Source organism: Bos indicus, chromosome 1 (genome assembly GCF_029378745.1).
Source record: "Bos indicus isolate NIAB-ARS_2022 breed Sahiwal x Tharparkar chromosome 1, NIAB-ARS_B.indTharparkar_mat_pri_1.0, whole genome shotgun sequence".
NCBI classification, from domain to species: Eukaryota; Metazoa; Chordata; class Mammalia; order Artiodactyla; family Bovidae; genus Bos; species Bos indicus.
This window is the reverse complement of record NC_091760.1, coordinates 35848360-35866474: the sequence shown is the minus strand read 5'-3', so window position 1 is coordinate 35866474 and position 18115 is coordinate 35848360. Positions and strand designations below refer to the sequence as shown.

Here is an 18115-nt window from a genome sequence, read left to right as displayed (position 1 = left end):
GCGCGCGGAGCCCGCGGCCGCCGAGGACCCGTCTTGGCCGCAGTAGCAGCTGGAGCTGCGACAGAGGCGGCGGCGGAGCCCGTCGTTCCAGCTCGTAGAGCCGCGGCCGCAGCCCCGGGGCCGCCGCTGCCCCGGCTGCCATGAGTTGTGCGGAGGTGATGTATCACCCCCAGCCGTATGGAGCGCCCCAGTATCTGCCCAACCCCGTGGCAGCTGCAACCTGCCCCACAGCCTGTTACCACCCGGCGCCCCAACCTGGCCAGCAGGTGAGTCACCGACCGGGCAGCCTGCCGGGGGCGGGGGCGAGGGGCACGGAGAGTATCGGTCTGGGGCTCCCGCGACGACGTCCCTCTGGGATGGGTGGCGCGGAGGATGCTCTGAGAGTTGCGGGAGCGCCCTTGAACAGAAAGCCATCGGAAGAGAAGAGCAGAGCAGAGTTTCGGGAAGGACGAGCAGCCAGGTGGCCGACGGGTGGGGATTCCAAGTGAGAAGTTACCTGGCTGGGGGCTTCAGTGAGCTGTGGTCATAGCCACCCTAGCTCTTAGGGCTCAGTTCTTTGAAGCTCACCAAGGGCACCTGTTTTAAGAATACGTGAGTAAACTTCCTTTAAACCAAGTATCTTGTTTCCTTTGAAAAGGTGGAGTGTACTAGGGTTTTCTTGATTAAGAGGATGAAATGTGTCACTGACACAGGGAAGGCTATCCGGATAGTGAGCCCACGGAATGTCTGTTCTGGGACTTTTTTGGTGGAACTTGGGTCTAGCGTGATATTCGTCAAATTATATTAGAAGTTCTCTGTAAAGTCTGTCTTCTTCCATACTGTGACTTAGGGGGCAAGTATTGATCCCCAAATCCCTCATCTATTTTTAATTCCATCAAAGCACAGAGGTGCTATGGTTCAGTCTATTGGACAGAACCCTCTCCTTTCCCAAGCCAAGAAGTAACCTTGGATCACTGGATGCTGGATCTCCACCATGCCAAGAGTGACTGAATGCTGTTAGATAAGAAGGGTTCAGGAACTAGGGAGATGATAGCGTTCCTTTAGAAGGGAGAATAGGGTTCGGGGGAATTTAGCACTTGGTATCCCTGGATGTTCCTTTCTGGATGCCACAGAATGTCAAGGGTTAGTCAGCCTACATAAAGCACATACGTGAGCACGTGGCCAGGGTGTACCAAAGTAGGGTCCTCAGACTCTGGGAGTTAGGCTGGGTTGGTTTGCTGAGACTTAAAAAAATGCTATTTATATACTCTGAGGTGGAGATACCTATCAGGGATCTAGGTGCGCTTTTAATAATAACATCCACAGTGTTTATTGATTTTTTGTTTTTTGTTTTTTAGTTTCTTAAAAACCCTGTGTTTTATTGTGGTCTTTAGGGTTTGGCTCTTTAATTAACCTGGTCATTTAAAATATTTCCTCTACTTCTGTCTCTTTACTAGATTTATTGTGCTACTCTTTGGAAAGAAATGATAACTTCTGTTTATAATTTAGGGACTGAAATTCAGCTGATTCTGGAAGGGTACATACTCTAGATTCATCTGGTGAACAGTATGAGCTTAACCAGGACAACTAGGGCAAAAGAGGAAGGAGCCTCACTCCGTGGCTTTTTTTTTTTTTTAATATTCATCAGCTTCAGCATTTAAAAGCAAGATTACTTTTAGGGAGGGGAATGGGAAAGCTTTGTAATTTGTGGTCAAGGGTAATAGGTTAAAACATTTTGGTTAGGCTCTTTGTTTACATTCTTTGGCTTTAATATAAAAGATATAGGTAATGGAGAAAACCATTTAAATCCAAGTCAGGCAAGGGATGCAAAGAGACATTGGATATCTGTTTTGTGTGTTTTATGAACACTCTGTTTCAGATGAACCACCCTCTTCTTTCCTTTCTTCCATTGCAGACACTGTAGAGGCCTTCAGTTATCAATTGGAACATAGATGAGCAATAAACTCAAACTTTACTAAGCATTCATAAAGGTATTTTTCCCCATCACAAGTAACTTTAGCAGATTACTTTTAAGTAAGATTTTATTTTCTAGAGTTGTGGAAATAGTTGCATTAAAATATGAATATTTAGTGAGGGTTAGAATTGGAATAATTTTTTGAGCTAGAAAATAAAGTTTGGTACCAGAAAAATTGTAAATAACTAATCATGAAATATAGTTTTTAATAAAAAATGACTCCGGTGTCTTATCTAACTTTTGCAGTAGCCCTGGAACTCAGTTCCCAAATTGCATTCTTTTGCTAAGACCATCAACAAATCAAAAAATAAGCTTTCTTTTTCACTTGAAATGTCTACCTTGATGAGTATCATATATTAGTAAATAGTAATTTCTGCTACCCTTTGGGCTTCTGTAGATATTGTTTAAGTAGGCATTAGGCTGAGTTGAGCTTAAGAACTTTGTTGAGAAGTGTGCTTGAAATTTTTATGTTGCTTTTACTGCATTGGCTTGTTTGAGATTATTTTGTTTTGTGGAGTAAAGAAACTATTTGACTATAACTGGCTAGCAAAATAAAAGATAGTAGTGTAACTCCTGTTCTTTTACTGTCAGGAGTTTATTTTGATGACCTATATTTTCTGTTGGAAAAAAGATTAAATCAGGAAATTGTTATCAAGCTGACAACATTTTTAGACTCTGTGGTGTGTGGGTGAAGTGGGACTAATATTGACTTGTCCTCAACATAGTCATCCGAGAATACATATTTTGGTTGTTTTTGCATTCCATAAGTTTTTATCATTATTATCCATGAAGATTGTTTTCTCTGCACATGGAAAGTGACCCCTAGTAGCATCTTGCATGAGAGACAAAAATAAGAGCTACAAGCCCTACTACATTAAAAAAATTGATTTGTTGAGGCCAAGAAGCAGAAAAAGTGATAGAGTGACAAAGTTTAAACATCATTTAGAAAAGGTTAGGAAAGATAGCATTAAAGTTTTGCTGTCACTTCTGTATATTCAATTATCGTAGTGTGTCTTTGTGATTTTTCCCTCAAAGCCATGTAGCTCTGAAGTCCTTGTAAATTATTATGCCATAATGGTTTGTTACACTGGATTTTAAACTTAAGTATATTTTCCTTTTAATGTATGATTATATAGCAGAAAATTCTTTTTGAAATAGTAGAACTTCATACTCCAGACGCATGTACTCTCAGCTTTTCCCCTAACAGCACAGAGTATGTTTGAAATCTTAAGTTTTATTTTTTTTATTTGAACATACTATACATTGTTGGTGGGTAATAGGTTAGCACCTTATGTAAATATACCTGTAGAGTCAATTTGATAGTCCTTGACGTTACTTCCTAGAAACTGCATGGCTGTGAATACATTTTAGTGTGGTTTCTAGAGCCAGGATTTGTTGAGGGCTGCTAAGCTCTCTGGTCCCTGTGCCCACCATTTCTTCCTAGCTCGAAAGTATCAGCCCCTACTATCTCCTCAGGAGAACTCTTGACCCCGTCTCTCAGCACATGATCCAAAGGCATGATGACCCTGCAGAACATGTACAGAAAGGAATGTACTTCCATCCTAGTAGTGACAGTAGGAAAAATGGAAAAAAATAAAAAACAAAAACTCAAGATACGTGTCAGGAAAAATTGAGGGAAATAATGTGAAATCATAAATTCCCTTCATACACTGGATTCCTCATCTTAAATGCGGGCAATCTGCGGTTGTCTAAAATCTCCCTCCCCCTCCCCCCATTCTTTCATAATGTTAACATTAGGGAGATACTTAAAGCAGAGCTTTCAGAACTGGGTAGTTCATAGACGAGGCAGTGAAAACAGAGGAGAATAGCCCTTGTTCACTAATTGTGCATAAGGGTTTTTAACAGTCACACTTTGGGCTTCATATATGAGTATATTTAATCTCCCCTCTTCCAGGGTGACAGCTGGGTGACTATACATGCATGCTTCCACTTAAGAGAATTAAAAGTCTTGGGAGGCAGAACTCCAGTTATAAGTTTGTAAGGGATTTTTCAAGCTCTTTCTCTGGCCTCTGCCACTTTGGTTAGGTCATAAAAATCTTTCCGAGATTCTGTTTGTTAGGAGAAAAAACCCTGGAAAACACACACTTCAACCCCTCCTTTTCCAGATGGAGAAATGCATGTTTATAGGGCTGAAATACCTGACTAAAGATTTCAAAGCTAATGGGTGACAAAATTAGGACCACTGGATGCCCTGCTCCCTAGGATAGCATCTTTCCACCATACCATGTGGTCCCCTGTCTTTTTTTTTCTTGCTATTGTGCAATAGACTTATTTTTGTCTTTAGTGCTCCAAATCAACTTTTTGATAAAGAAGATTAATACGCAGTAGATTCTTTGGCCTTGGGGCTTGAAATTCTTTCCAAGTCCTTGGTAGTGTACGTTTTTAGTTTAGGCATTCCGAAGTCCTTTTGCAGCATTTGTATAATGCTAATGACTTTTGCTATCCATGTTGCATCCTTTGTTGATGAAGCAGAATATCAGTTAGCAAATGAACATGTATTTATTTGAAAATAATATTCAGGAAGTGGTATTAACAGTCAGCTTTAGGTACCTTATATATCATTGCTATTCCAACATAAGTTTAGATTCATTAAGAGAAAAGCATATAATTACATTCTAAATAGTTTCAATACACAGGCCTCTTATTTAAGTGGGAGGATCTAATTTTCTTGCAACTGTAAGCAAGGACTTAAGTGGATTTGTAAGAGTTCATACAGGACTTCTTTGAGAAAGAACAGCCTCTCTGATTCCATACTACACAAAATAACTTGACTGTAGAGACTGAGAAGTTTCAAGTGCCTCAGAGCTTTATGCTCCCAATAACTTTCTAGCCAGAAAATTCAAAGCCAGAAGGAAAATTAAACTTTAAACTAACTAAACTGAACTGTTGTCTCTGGCAATCAACCAAAATGGAGATTACAATACCGATAGTACAGGCAGGCTGGAAAGCCATAAATTCACATGCAGTAAGGCTTCATTCACCAGAAAACCAAATGCCAGGACAAGGAAGCATTCTGTGGAAATTTAAGTTAAGGATATTTTCTCTCAATGCATGGAAGTCCTTCTTTACCTAGTGCTTGGTAGAGGCTCACATCTCACAGAGTTGGAGAAGACCAGGAGATGATAAAGGGAATGAGGGTGATCAGGAGGTAGAATGATCCTTCATGGTACCTCTTTTCGCAACTACAGAAGAGATGTTGTGCTGACCCAGTTTGGCAATATGTACATTTCTATCTTATATCTTTCTGTGCAAAGGGGGTTTTCAGTAAGACTAAAAATATTATGCTCAGCTATTATACAGAGTGAAGGCAGAAAGAGAAAAACAAATATTGTATATTAAAGCATATATATGGAATCTAGAAAGATGGTACTGATGAATCTATTTGCAGGGCAACAATGGAGATGCAGACATAGAGAACAGACGTGCCGTCACAGGGAGTGGGGAAGGAGAGGGTGGAATGAATGGAGATAGTACCATGGAAACGTGTACACCACCATATGTAAAATAGCCAGTGGGAATCTGCTGTATGACTCAGGGAACTAAGACCCAGGCTCTGTGATGGCGTGGGAGGTGGGAGGTGGGAGGGAGGTTCTTGGAGGAGGGGACAAAAATGTATACCTACGGGCTGATTCACATTGATGTATGGCATAAACCAACACAATATTGTAAAGCCATTATCCTTCAATTAAAAATAAATAAATTAAAAAACAAAAACAAAACAAAAAATATTATGTTTGGAATGCTTAAGTCACATTCTAAAGTGAATTTGAGAAGTTAAGTGACTGCTGTTCTAAAACCTGGACACTTAAATTGAATCTCATTCTCATAGGCTGTATTTCCAGTTGGCTTTAAAAAGAAATCTCAAAACTGATAAATCTAGTAATATATAACAATTTATGGTATTATCTCTAGGAAAAACATTTTCATTCAAGAAACAAAGCTCTCTAATACTTAAGTTTCCCGACTCTGGCAGAGACCAGTGAAGAAAGTAATTTTGGTCAAAACTTTGCACTGAATCTTTCAAAAAGCACCTCTTTCAGCAGCTGGTTTTCTACTTCAGCTATTCATTTAGGAAGACCCTAAGAATGCCTTGAACCATTAGATACAAACATTTGCTGCTAGAAGTAAGTCATAAATGCCATATTTATAGATATTTCAGCAGATATCAGATTTATGCTAGTAATTTACAAGTATGATCTAAACTAGGGTAACTGAACTATTTTTCACTTGTCTCCTACTTTAGTAAAGAAGAAAAAAAAAAAAAAAGGAAAGGAAGAAAGGCCTGAAGTGAACAGGTGTCCTTTTCTCTTAAAACTGTATTATTTTAGTGTGCCGAAACACTTGTCCTTAGTGGGTAGGGTGAGAGGATTCGAAGGATGCCTCCTTTCCAGTTCCTGTGAAGACAGCTAAAGGAATTACCCAAACTAATTCCTAGGAATTGAGCTAGATGACCTACGTCTGCAAAAGAATTAGTCTTCACTGATCTGTAGGTTTTTTTTGGCCAGTATCCTGAAAAATCAGAAGAGGCAGCCAATGTACGAAACAAAATTAAGTGTGAATTTGTCTAGAGCTCCAGCATGTTGCTTATTAGGATAGAGAATTGTACAAGCTCTCTGAGATAATCAAGTCAAAATTCCTCATTTTCAGAAGAGGAAGTTCAGGGCCAGAGGTTTTGGTTCTTTACCCAGATTTATGGACTAGTTGTGGTCAAATCTCCTTAACCATTCCAGTTCTTCTTTCTGCTGTGTTCCCTTCCCATCTGGGCTTCCTTAGAAGCAAGAAAAGCAATTAGTAATTTACCCAGTGTTACTGTCTTATTTTCTCATATAAAAATTTTTGAATATTAGCTACTTGGAGAAATTAGACAATTAGCCAGGTAGATAAACCCTCAAGTTCTCTTTATCATTTTCCTTACAACCCTCTCTCAAATGCTTTGACTATCATTTTTGTGGCTCCAAGTCTTTGCACAATGACTGACACAAAGTAGGAATTAACTGACAATTCCATGAACAATAGATAAATTTTTAAAAGTGAAATCATACCCTAAATCTAGTAATGGGATTATATAAACATACCAGAAATTTATATGTCAGAAATGTTGTTTCATTCAAAGCAGTCTGTTTGAGAGAGAACACATACCCTCATGATGTGATCATTGCTTAAAACATTTTGGGAATGCAAATTTTGAAATTCTCTCTCAGCCTGTGGCACATTTTTTTGAACATCTTCAAAACTGGAAAATGTTCATCCTTTAAGGGGGTGGGTTTGATTTTTTGATAATGACCAGAATCATTGAGCAGCAAGTGTGCTCATAAAGAGCCAGTGTTATTTTTGGTTTGCTTCTCCCACTGTTAAGAAAAATAAAAACAAACACACAAAGCTAGCAAACAAATCTTGAGGTATGAATGTATGTTGTAAATTGACTCTGCTCATATTTCCAAAATAGTATTTTCAGAAAAACTTTATTTTGTTTCTAACTTGCTAAGGGGACAACATATTTCTAGATATAGAAGGGCAGGTTCCTCTAGGTATACATATATTTTGAAAAACAATGCTTTATTTAATAATCATATTTTGATACATTTGCATTCCTAATTTTTAAATGTTATAACTAACTTTTGACTTTTCTTAGCATATGATACCATGCTGCCTGTGGGCTTCTGTTTGTTTATTCAATTAAATATTATATAGAGGCTCATTTTCTTTAATCTGTTTTCTTGGCAGATGCTTTCTAGTCAGATAGAAATAAGTTCTAATCCCATCCCTGCCATTTACTAGTTAGATGCTGGCCAAATAAATCAGCTTTTGCATATATAAATTGAGAATAATTATTTAGACTGAATATTTGTGCACCGGTGAGAGTTAGTGAAACAAAATACATCAAAGTTCTGTGAACTATCTTCCTTATCCTGATCCTTATCCTGACCTCCCTCCACCTGATTCCCCCTCCTCCACATAGACTAAGGGCCAAAACATCAAGTCTCTCTGAGATAGATTTAAAAATCTGTTATTCAAGTAAATTCAGAAAAATATGATCAAAGAGAAATGCACTACTTTATGGGATTTATAGTTTTGAAACATTGACTAGAGGCTAGTGGTCCTTTCTTATAGGCCCTAACCATGTCTGTCAGGATGAGAGAATCATTGCCTTAGAGAAGAAAGTCAGTAGAGATTTTTTTTTTAAGTTATTTCCAAATATTCAGTGATTCATTAAAATATTTTTGTTTCCTTAGGAAAAAGTTTCCACATACGCACAGTAATCATTTGGCATTTGTAGGCTTAAGCCTTGGGGACTTAGTGGTATTTGGCTCCTGACATGGAAGCCTTTCTCTTGTCAGACAAATCCTTTCTCCGGCACATTCCTGTGTGAGTTTGTCTCTGTTGTGCCTGATGGCAGTCTGTGAGGTGGTTTGGTATGGTTTGCACTGCCTAGCCAGACTTCCTTCACACTGCTGCTTTCAAGTCTTTCAAAGTTAATTCTAACTTTGTGGCTGTTAGCTCAGTCATTGTTTCATCTAACTGAGGGTTATTTTACCTGAAGAAAACTTGTTATTATTCTGCCATGAGGGGTACATTCAATAAGCCAACTTGTAGTCTTTGAAATTCCTTCTGATGACTTATTTTTGTTAACAATTCTTAAGTGTCTAGTAAGAAAAGCATGAATACTTCTGACAGACTGGGCTATTTTTAGGGAGTGATAGTGCATTTTAAGAAAAATATGAACCACATTGCCTTTCAGCCTGGATTCAGGAAATCTATCTAGGTTCTGATGATTTGAGATTTATTTTCAACGGTTTGAATTTTGTATATTCTTTTCAAGAACAAAGATCATGCTAGGGAAGTTTCATTCCAAGGAGCATACACCAAGTAAATATAGAATATGCCAACAGCGTATATAAGTAACATACTTAGATTTTTTTGTTTTTGAAGGCAAAGAATTGATTTATAGTCACAGAAGAACAGATAACAGAAGGTAGTCAGGGCTTAAGAATCAATGGGAAGGAAGATTAGAAAGGTGTGAATGTCAGCATGTGAATCAATTGCTGTTTTAATTTTGTGTTCCCATTTTCCTCATGATCACACTTAATGTTCAAGAAATGTGTGTAAGTTCAGTGTTGGCATTTTAGGAAGCTATCTGGCTAATCAGATACTTTAGAATTCTTATTTTAACCAGTGATGTTGATGGTGAGGTCATAAATGTGCTTGTGTTGTAAATGTAAATATTTAATTGGTTCACTAAAATTAGTGAAAATTTATACAACTCTATCTCAAAAAAAGTGAAAGAAGTGACAATAAATATGCTTTATGTCTTGTCCATTGGTCAATAAATCATAGGCTCCTTTTCTATTCTATTTGTTTGATAGTCTCCAGCAAATTCATTTAATTAGTAGAAGATCTGCCCCAAAAAGCTAGGAGAGAGAAAAAATAATTATTTTACAATTATCCAAGTGTATTTAAATAAAAGCATATAATATAGATATTTATGTAGTATTGTGTGTATTTGAAAGGAATATTCCAATATATATTTATATAAAACCATATATATATATGTATATTATATATAGGAAATATAAAGATTATAGAGAATCAATGCATCCATTGACAGAGAATTGACAGATAAAAGGTATTTTGATACAATGGAAGATTTTGCTTATCTTTTCCCATTTCATAGTGAAAAATGTGTAAATTTTAGATTAGTTTATTTGTATCCAATCACTTAACAATTGGGCAAAAAAGAATAGCATGAAATTATATAGCAGTTAGAAAATTGTGCAATCTTTACTAGACTGAAAATGTATAGTTTAAATTCAACTGCCAGCAATGTAAAAATTAAGATATTTTATTATCATCATTATTGATCATAATACTATGTTATATTTGCATACAAATGGAAGCTACATTTGTATTTGATTTGCAGTTAAGTCTTTCACATATAACTTATTTTATTTAAATGTCAGTTGCTAATTGGGATAAAATAAACACTTGCCTTTCTTTGGATAATTAACATAGCCAGCCATTCTTTCATTTAAAGAATAAATGTTAAACAAATGAAACAAGGAGATGCAAAGCCTGACTCTCACAAACTGATTCTGTGCTGAACGTTAACAGAGAGGAAGAAAGCGATTTAATGGATAATACTGAACACTTGTGGCAGTGAAGCCACTCTGTAGTAGTTTTAATTTTTTTCCCCATATAAAAACAGTGCTTCTTTCTAACATGCCTGAGAATTCGGCAGAGTGTGTGCATTTGCTTAAAACCGTATAACTTCGGTAAATGCACGTGTGAATAGAGAGTGCCATCAAGAAATTATACTATTCGTTTAACTTCATAATGGAATTTATAGTCAGGAGTAACTTTAGAGGTCAGTTAGTTCAATATTCTCATTTTATATATAACATGTTACTATGGTGTTTTTATTATTGAAGTTAAACATAAACATGTTCAAATCTATGCAAAATAGATTGTAAGAATTTTGTAACCACTCAGTCATTACCAATCACTTATTAATCAGCAAGGCATGTTCACTCACAGGGAATGAATTTTCTATTCATCATGAATCGATAACCCTACTGAAACAAATTTTAAATAAAAAGGAATATATATGTATGTATGTATGAATATGTAGGTATACACACACACACACACGTATATATAATAGCCCTAAATAATAACCAACAGCTTGTAATGTGCCTGAACATTTCAGAGCCTACCTCACATAAGAACAACATATTCATTGCTAGGGAAAAGGTTCAGTTTTTTGAATGATACGTTTATAATCTGTGGCTATAGATTTTGAAGCTAGTAGTTACCATTAGAAACATTAAGAGTCTGGGTTATGTGTTTCGATAACATTTGACAATCTATGCTTACTGATATTCTAGAATGATTCACTTCTTATCTACTCACATTCACTTTCCAGCATCCATTTTTCTCTGAAATAAGAACAATGGTATAACAAATGGTCAGGTTTTGTAGGTATACAGATGGTAGGATGCTCATTTTGTCATTAAAATAATGAATTTTATAATTTTGTAGCATTATCTTTTTATATATATAGTAAAATTGTTGATTATAAAAGCGATAGGTACTTGATGGAAAATATTTGGAAATATTGGAAAGCAGGAATAAGAAAATAACAACTACAAGCCTACCACCCAGAAAAAGAATACAAAACATAACATTTTGGTGATTTTTTTCCACACTACATATCCTTCCCTGCCCTCCTCTGACACACGTGCACACGCACGTGTACATCTGTATATTTTTTGTATTCATTCTGGGCCCACACTTGTACATTCTGTGACCTTTTGCAAGGTCAAAATAGTAACAATAACAATAAAATAAAAAAAATAATAAAACAATAATAACAATGTTTGTTGTAGGATTATAAAGATTAAATGGGGTAATAAATATGAGTGTCAGTCATAATATAAACTATGTCTATAGCTATGATTATGTTATTTTGAAAATATTTTAAAATTATCAAGTGTTTTTCACTTTGAAAGCCATAGTAGCCATTGCTAGTACTTGTATTATTTTCAGTAAGTCATCATAATACCTTTTTCCCCTCCTTTTATGATAATGGTGGTAAGTGGAACATCTAAAAAATATGTTCCATGCAAAATGGATCTTCACACAGGCTTATTTTGTCATTTTAGTTTGATTTTTGAGAAATGAGTTCAGCACATCTGCCAAATCCTTTTATAAGATGCTACATTCCTGTTTTTATTTTAGTGTATTTCATTTATGAAAAGCTCTTTTCTTCTCCACCCCTCCCCCAGGCAGTGAGGCCTCCTTCTCTATTCCTCCCCATCCTGAACTATAATGTTGCTGTACATTAAATCTTTAAAATAGAAAATGGGAACAAAAGTGGAAGGGATCTGTCACTTTCTTTTTTAAAAATTCCTTCTTTTGGTATATCTAGGTTAAAAAAAAAAACAAAAAAACACACACAACTGCCTTTCACAGTCTGAGAATATGCCATGGGATAAAGGACATTTTTTTCCCCACCAAATCTGAAATAACCGTCTTTTTTTCAGGGTGGGAAGCCGAAAGCCGGTTTGGGGAAGGGGGTGGGGGAGATGGAGTAAAGCAAATGAAGAAGAATCAGTTTGCGAACATATGTTAATATTTAGAGTCTTTTTTTTTTTTTTAAGTGAACAGTTAACTAGTTAATGCTTTTTAAATTTTTTTTACAAACTGTCTTTGATACTGTGTTTTGTTTATTCCATCCCAGAAGAAGTTAGCGGTATACAGCAAGATGCAGGACTCTCTGGAAGTCACCCTTCCCAGCAAACAAGAGGAGGAGGAGGAGGAGGAGGAGGATGAGGAGGAGGAGGAGAAAGACCAGCCTGCCGAGATGGAGTACCTTAACTCTCGCTGTGTCCTTTTCACTTATTTCCAGGGAGACATTGGGTCAGTAGTGGATGAACACTTCTCAAGAGCTTTGGGCCAAGCCAGCACCCTTCATCAAGAATCTGCCATTTCAAAAAGCAAGATGGGGCTAACCCCCTTATGGCGAGGTAAGAATTCCAGAGCAGATGCTCTCCAGGCCACTGGCTGTGTTTCGCAACCGTCTGTACCAGGTTCCAGCTGGAGACCTGCCCCTGGAGGACGGATATCCACTCGCTTTTTAATTTTTAAGGACAGCAAGGAATTTCTTTCAGACAAACAGCTGGATCAGTTTTGTCACATGTGGAATGCAGGGTTGGAAAGGATGCAGTCACACCCCTTAAATTCCTCATGGAAAGTAGTGATGCAACCGGCCTGAGTTTATAGTGGCAGGACTGAGCTGCGAAGCACCATTCCTTAAGCCCCGATGGCCCAATTTGGATCTCTAAATAATGGGCGTGCCTGGATCAGCGTTTAAAAATTAGCTCTTGCTCATTCCACTAGGTGCTATGTGGTGACATAGCAGAGATCTGAGTCTGCCCCAGGAATACAGACTTTGAAAGCCTTCTGTGTTTGCTTGATGGCTTACTCTGTCCCACTCTGTTGTGATGTTAACTCTTTGTAGTGTACAAAACAGATATCAGTGACTGTATCTGCCTGATTTCTGCTTTTTTTTTTTTTAACCTCAGTAAAGCAAAGCAATAGATTGGGCTTCTTCTCCTTTATTTCCCTCTCCATAGAGGTCACAGAAGTGTGTTCAAATCTTATTTCTGACTCACAGAAAATGATCGGGTGACAACTTAATTGAGATAATTACAACATTAGAGAAAAAACAATCCATCATTCCAATGATCCTTTTAGAGAAATGCATTATGAACTTTTCTTCTGAACTCACCTGGTTCCAAGAAGAATCTAGTGAAATGGTTCTCAAAGTGTGGTCTCCAGGACTGGGAACATGAGCGTCGCAAGGGAACTTGTTAGATATGCAAATTCTTGGGCTAAGCCCCAGACCCACTGAATCAGCAACTCAGAGGTAGAGTAACCTATGTTTTAACCGGCCCTCCCAGGGATTCAGGTGCAGGCTCAGGTTTGATAGTTGTAGATCTAGTGCTGTGAAAATCACAGATTGCCACCTCCTAACTCAGACCTTTGAATCAGACAGAGGGTCCAGAAGGAGGCTCTGGGAGTTACTGTAACAAGTGCCCCAGGCTATCCTGTGATGAGGAAAGGCTGGACACCTGTGTTAGGGGCGGGTGAGAGGTGATGTGTGGCCGCTTCCTTCTCAGCATCAGTAGAAGGGTTCGTACTTGCCTGTCTGCCTGCTTTTCCTTCCCTTTCCTCCTCTTCCCCTCATTCTATCCTTTCACCATCCCTCCCTTCTTTTCTCCTTCCTTCTAGTAAATATGAAAATGTTAATATACACAGAGACTCTAAAGAGGAAGGTGGAATCCACACTCAAGTGACCTAGACCTCAACATAGGTGAATTGGGAAGCATATTGCTTACTTGATTAATAACTATGGACTTACCAAAGAAACTTAGTCATTCGAACACTAAGATGCTAATAGAACCAATGATGTCCTATTAGATAGCACATTGTGAATACTTTTTAAAACCATGGAGGGTGAAATTAGGAAAAGTTCAGTGACCTAGCTGGCTTTAATAAAGTGTTTGATATATCAATAATAAATGCTATCATGACAGCCAGTCCTGGGAAAGTGAGTGAAACTGTCAGTCACTCAGTTGTGTCTGACTTTATGCAACCCCGTGGACTATAGTCTGCCAGGTTCCTCTGTCCATGAAATTCTCCAGGCAAGAATACTGGAGTGGGATGCCATTCCCTTCTCCAGGGGAAAATGCAATGCCTAATTCTTTTAGCATACTGACATATGCAGCCCAGTGACCACTGAACTTGGAATATAGGAATGAAAGTTCCAAATTACAAATAGATGTAAGAGTGATTGTCTAAAGTATCATAACCAGAGTAGTTTTAAGTGAAGTGTTGCGTAAATGTAACAATGCTACAATTCATTGTTTTCCCATAATCTGCCTGACTTAATGGAGAGGACCTTTAGAAAGATGTCAAATTTTAGCATCGAAAGGGTGGATAATGGTAGTGTTTTTAGTATTATTAGAATTTTCTTGGCGTTATCTTGAATTTGGCCTACAAATCTGTCTCCTGTTTCATTCATTGACATTGACTTATGCAGCAGATATTTATTAAGGTCCTGCTATGTTCTAGGTAGTGGGAATATATCAGTGGACAGGAGAGTCTAAGCTTGTACACTCATGAAGCTTTCTAGTAGAAGAGACAGAAGTAAATATATCAATATATTGAGATGCAAGGTATTGTTTTACCTTGTTTTATTTAGGGTGACAATAGATGGTCTAAGATTTTTATTTCAGTACATACCCAAAGTAAATAAGAGTGCTTCTCATCACACAGATGTCTAGAGGAAGATTACTGAAGACAGTGCAAAGGATCTGAGGAAGGACTGAACTTGAATGTTCAATGAGAAGTCAAAATGCTGGTGTAAGTGGAGTGAAAGGAAAAGGTGTAGGTAGAGACCAGAATTTTTAGAGCTTTGTAAGTTAGTTTATCAGAATAGCACAGGCAAGCATAGCATGCTTTTCAATCTTCATCTCTCCCTCTTCAGCTAAGACTATATGTGTCCTGTTTAGTTATCTCACATCATTTCCCCAATACTCAGGATAATGCACTTCTATATGAAAAATATGGAATATAAATTGAATGATCAAGTGATTAAATTAAATGAACCAAATTCATACTATGTACCCAGGATAAGAAAACAAAAAAGTCCTTAATAGAGAATTTATAGTAATAAGTTGTAAGAAATCTTTGGGTACAGTTTTATTTATAAAATAAGGGACTTGAATTAAGGGATTGTTGTGTTTCTCCATGAAGTTGTGATTTCAAATGTATTACTTACTATCCAATTATAAATAAAACTTTGTCATAGTTGTGAATTGGTGTTTTTAGTTAAGTGTACATAAGTTGAATAAGATTCATAGGAAATTTCCAACATAAAATTAAGAATTTGGTGACTATGTTATAGAAAAATGTAATAGGGATTCCCATATCTGGTGAAGAGAGTTGCTTCAAACATTAACTGCCAAAGCAACACCAGTTTGCATAATGCTGTCTTTGGTTGGATTATGTTTGTTTGGGGTTCAAAATTGGACCTTATTATTGCTTGGTGGCAATGTTATCCTCGATGCTCAAAGTATCTCTGAGAGTAGCTTCAACTATAATATGTGTGTATTATTACTCATCTCCTATTGTTGTTGTAAAGATTTTTTGATGATATATATGAATAATTTAGCATAGGGCTTGATGCAAGGCATTAACTGAAGGTCAGATGACTTTTCTCTCTTAAGTAAGTTTTCACTCATTTGGCACACAGAAAACCAACCTTCTGTCTTTATTCAGAAACATTGTTTTCTGGAAGTTTGTATTCCTGACAAAAAGCACAGTGTCTTGAACATACTAGATACGGAAGGCTATTGACAATTTTGATGGCCATGGCAGTAATACTTTATGAGGAGCTGTTGACCAGCTGTATTAAATTAAAGGGTCTAATTTATGGCATGAGGTTTTTTTTTTACAGTGCTGCACAAGTGCTGTAGTGCTTCAAAGGAATTTAAAATTGAATTGTGTTTGATTGCCGAATATATTTCCACAGTAAATCTTCAGGCAAGTGATAGAGTGTCAGCTAATGATGGAATCGTGGTCATACTTTGAGCTTGTATCTTGATGGACTTAGGAAAGTCCTCTCTAGATGTTTTGTGACTTTTCCTGTCCTTTCCAAAGGAAATATTTGTCCTTTATTAGGCACAACATCACATGAACTACCTCTTCTCCCACTATATCTTCTAATGGATTATATAGGGCTTCTCAGTTAAGAAAACCTAATGAATCTGATTGTCTCATCCCATCCAAATAGAAACATCAACTTCAAATATATCTATTCCCTGATTTCAGTGCTTAAGTTTTATTACAGAAAGTGTGTATGTGTGTGTTTGTGTGTGTAGGAAAAGGGAGTAGTTAAGTCAAGACATAGCCAAATAGATCACTGACTTAAAAACTATGCTGAATGGTAAACTTGATATTATTTTTTCTTTTTATGATTGCAAAGTAAATATATTCTGCATAATTGATCTACACAGTATCTTCTTGGAGCAACGTTCTCATAAGAAAGATCTCTCAAAATGAGCACTAAACTCAGAGAGCAAAAATAAAGAAGGGGAAGGAGGGCCTGTCTCTTGGGTCAGCTGACACAGGGAAGGAGAGAGTTGAGCAGCCTCTCCAGGAGGCCATTGGAAGTGATTACTGTGGGGAAGTTTAAAATAAACACTTTGGAGAAAATTGAGGCCTGGTTTATCTCAGTTACTTGCCTTCAGGGATTATGGGCATCTGATAGCACCCCATGAAATTCTCATTTTAGAGTCACAAGGACTATTTTAAGCAACTCTAGAACAAAATAAGTGGAGTTCAATCTTTGTACATAATAGTAATGCTTAATTACTGAGTGACAGGTAACACTGGAACACATATCAGTTCACCTCTGACCACAAAATTTATTTTTATAGAAAGTAGAACAAGAGGAAGAAAATTGTAGACTGAGAATGGAGAAACATTGCTTTTCACTAAGGTTAATTAAAAAGGTAAATATTATCTTTTAGCATGGATGTTTTCAGTCAGTATTAACTCAAAGCATATGTTTTCTGGAAATTTTTAAGATCTTCAGTTCAGTTCAGTCGCTCAGTAGTGTCCAAGTCTTTGTGACCCCATGAATCACAGCATGCCAGGCCTCCCTGTCCGTCACCAACTCCCCAAGTTTACTCAAACTCATGTCCATCAAGTTGGTGATGCCATCCAGCCATCTCGTCCTCTGTCATCCCCTTCTCCTCCTGCCCCCAATCCCTCCCAGCATCAGAGTCTTTTCCAATGAGTCAACTCTTTGCATCAGGTGATCAAAGTATTGGAGTTTCAGCTTCAACATCAGTCCTTCCAATGAACACCCAGGACTGATCTCCTTTAGAATGGACTGGTTGGATCTCCTTGCAGTCCAAGGGACTCTCAAGAGTCTTCTCCAACACTACAGTTCAAAAGCATCAATTCTTCAGTGCTCAGCTTTCTTCACAGTCCAACTCTCACATCCATACATGACCACTGGAAAAACCATAGTCTTGACTAGACGGACCTTTGTTGGCAAAGTAATGTCTCTGCTTTTGAATATGCTATCTAGGTTGGTCATAACTTTCCTTCCAAGGAGTAAGCGTCTTTTAATTTCATGGCTGCAGTCACCATCTGCAGTGATTTTGGAGCCCAGAAAAATAAAGTCTGACACTGTTTCCACTGTTTCCCCATCTATTTGCCATGAAGTGATGGGACCAGATGCAATGATCTTAGTTTTCTGAATGTTGAGCTTTAAGCCAACTTTTTCACTCTCCTCTTTCACTTTCGTCAAAAGGCTTTTTAGTTCCTCTTCACTTGCTGCCATAAGGGTGGTGTCATCTGCATATCTGAGGTTATTGATATTTCTCCTGGCAATCTTCATTCCAGCTTCTGCTTCCTCCAGCCCAGCATTTCTCATGATGTACTCTGCATATAAGTTAAATAAGCAGGGTGACAATATACAGCCTTGACATACTCCTTTTCCTATTTGGAACCAGTCTGTTGTTCCATGTCCAGTTCTAACTGTTGCTTCCTGACCTTTTAAGATCT

The 18115-nt window shown here is 37.4% G+C and overlaps 1 protein-coding gene across 3 annotated transcripts in view; it reads left to right on the top strand.

Annotated features, from left to right (window-relative positions):
- The first annotated feature begins 49 nt into the window (after positions 1-49).
- VGLL3 (vestigial like family member 3) overlaps positions 50-18115 on the top strand; it is a 58501-nt gene continuing 40435 nt past the window's right edge. The window contains exons 1-2 of one of the 3 annotated variants that reach the window (XM_019964749.2): positions 50-266; positions 12381-12498. In XM_019964749.2, the coding sequence (XP_019820308.2) occupies positions 141-266; positions 12381-12498 (244 nt within the window). In that variant the 5' untranslated portion in view covers positions 50-140. Of the gene's footprint in view, positions 267-12212; positions 12499-18115 lie in introns of all 3 variants that reach the window. The other 2 variants (XM_019964666.2, XM_019964585.2) reach the window with 2 other exon arrangements.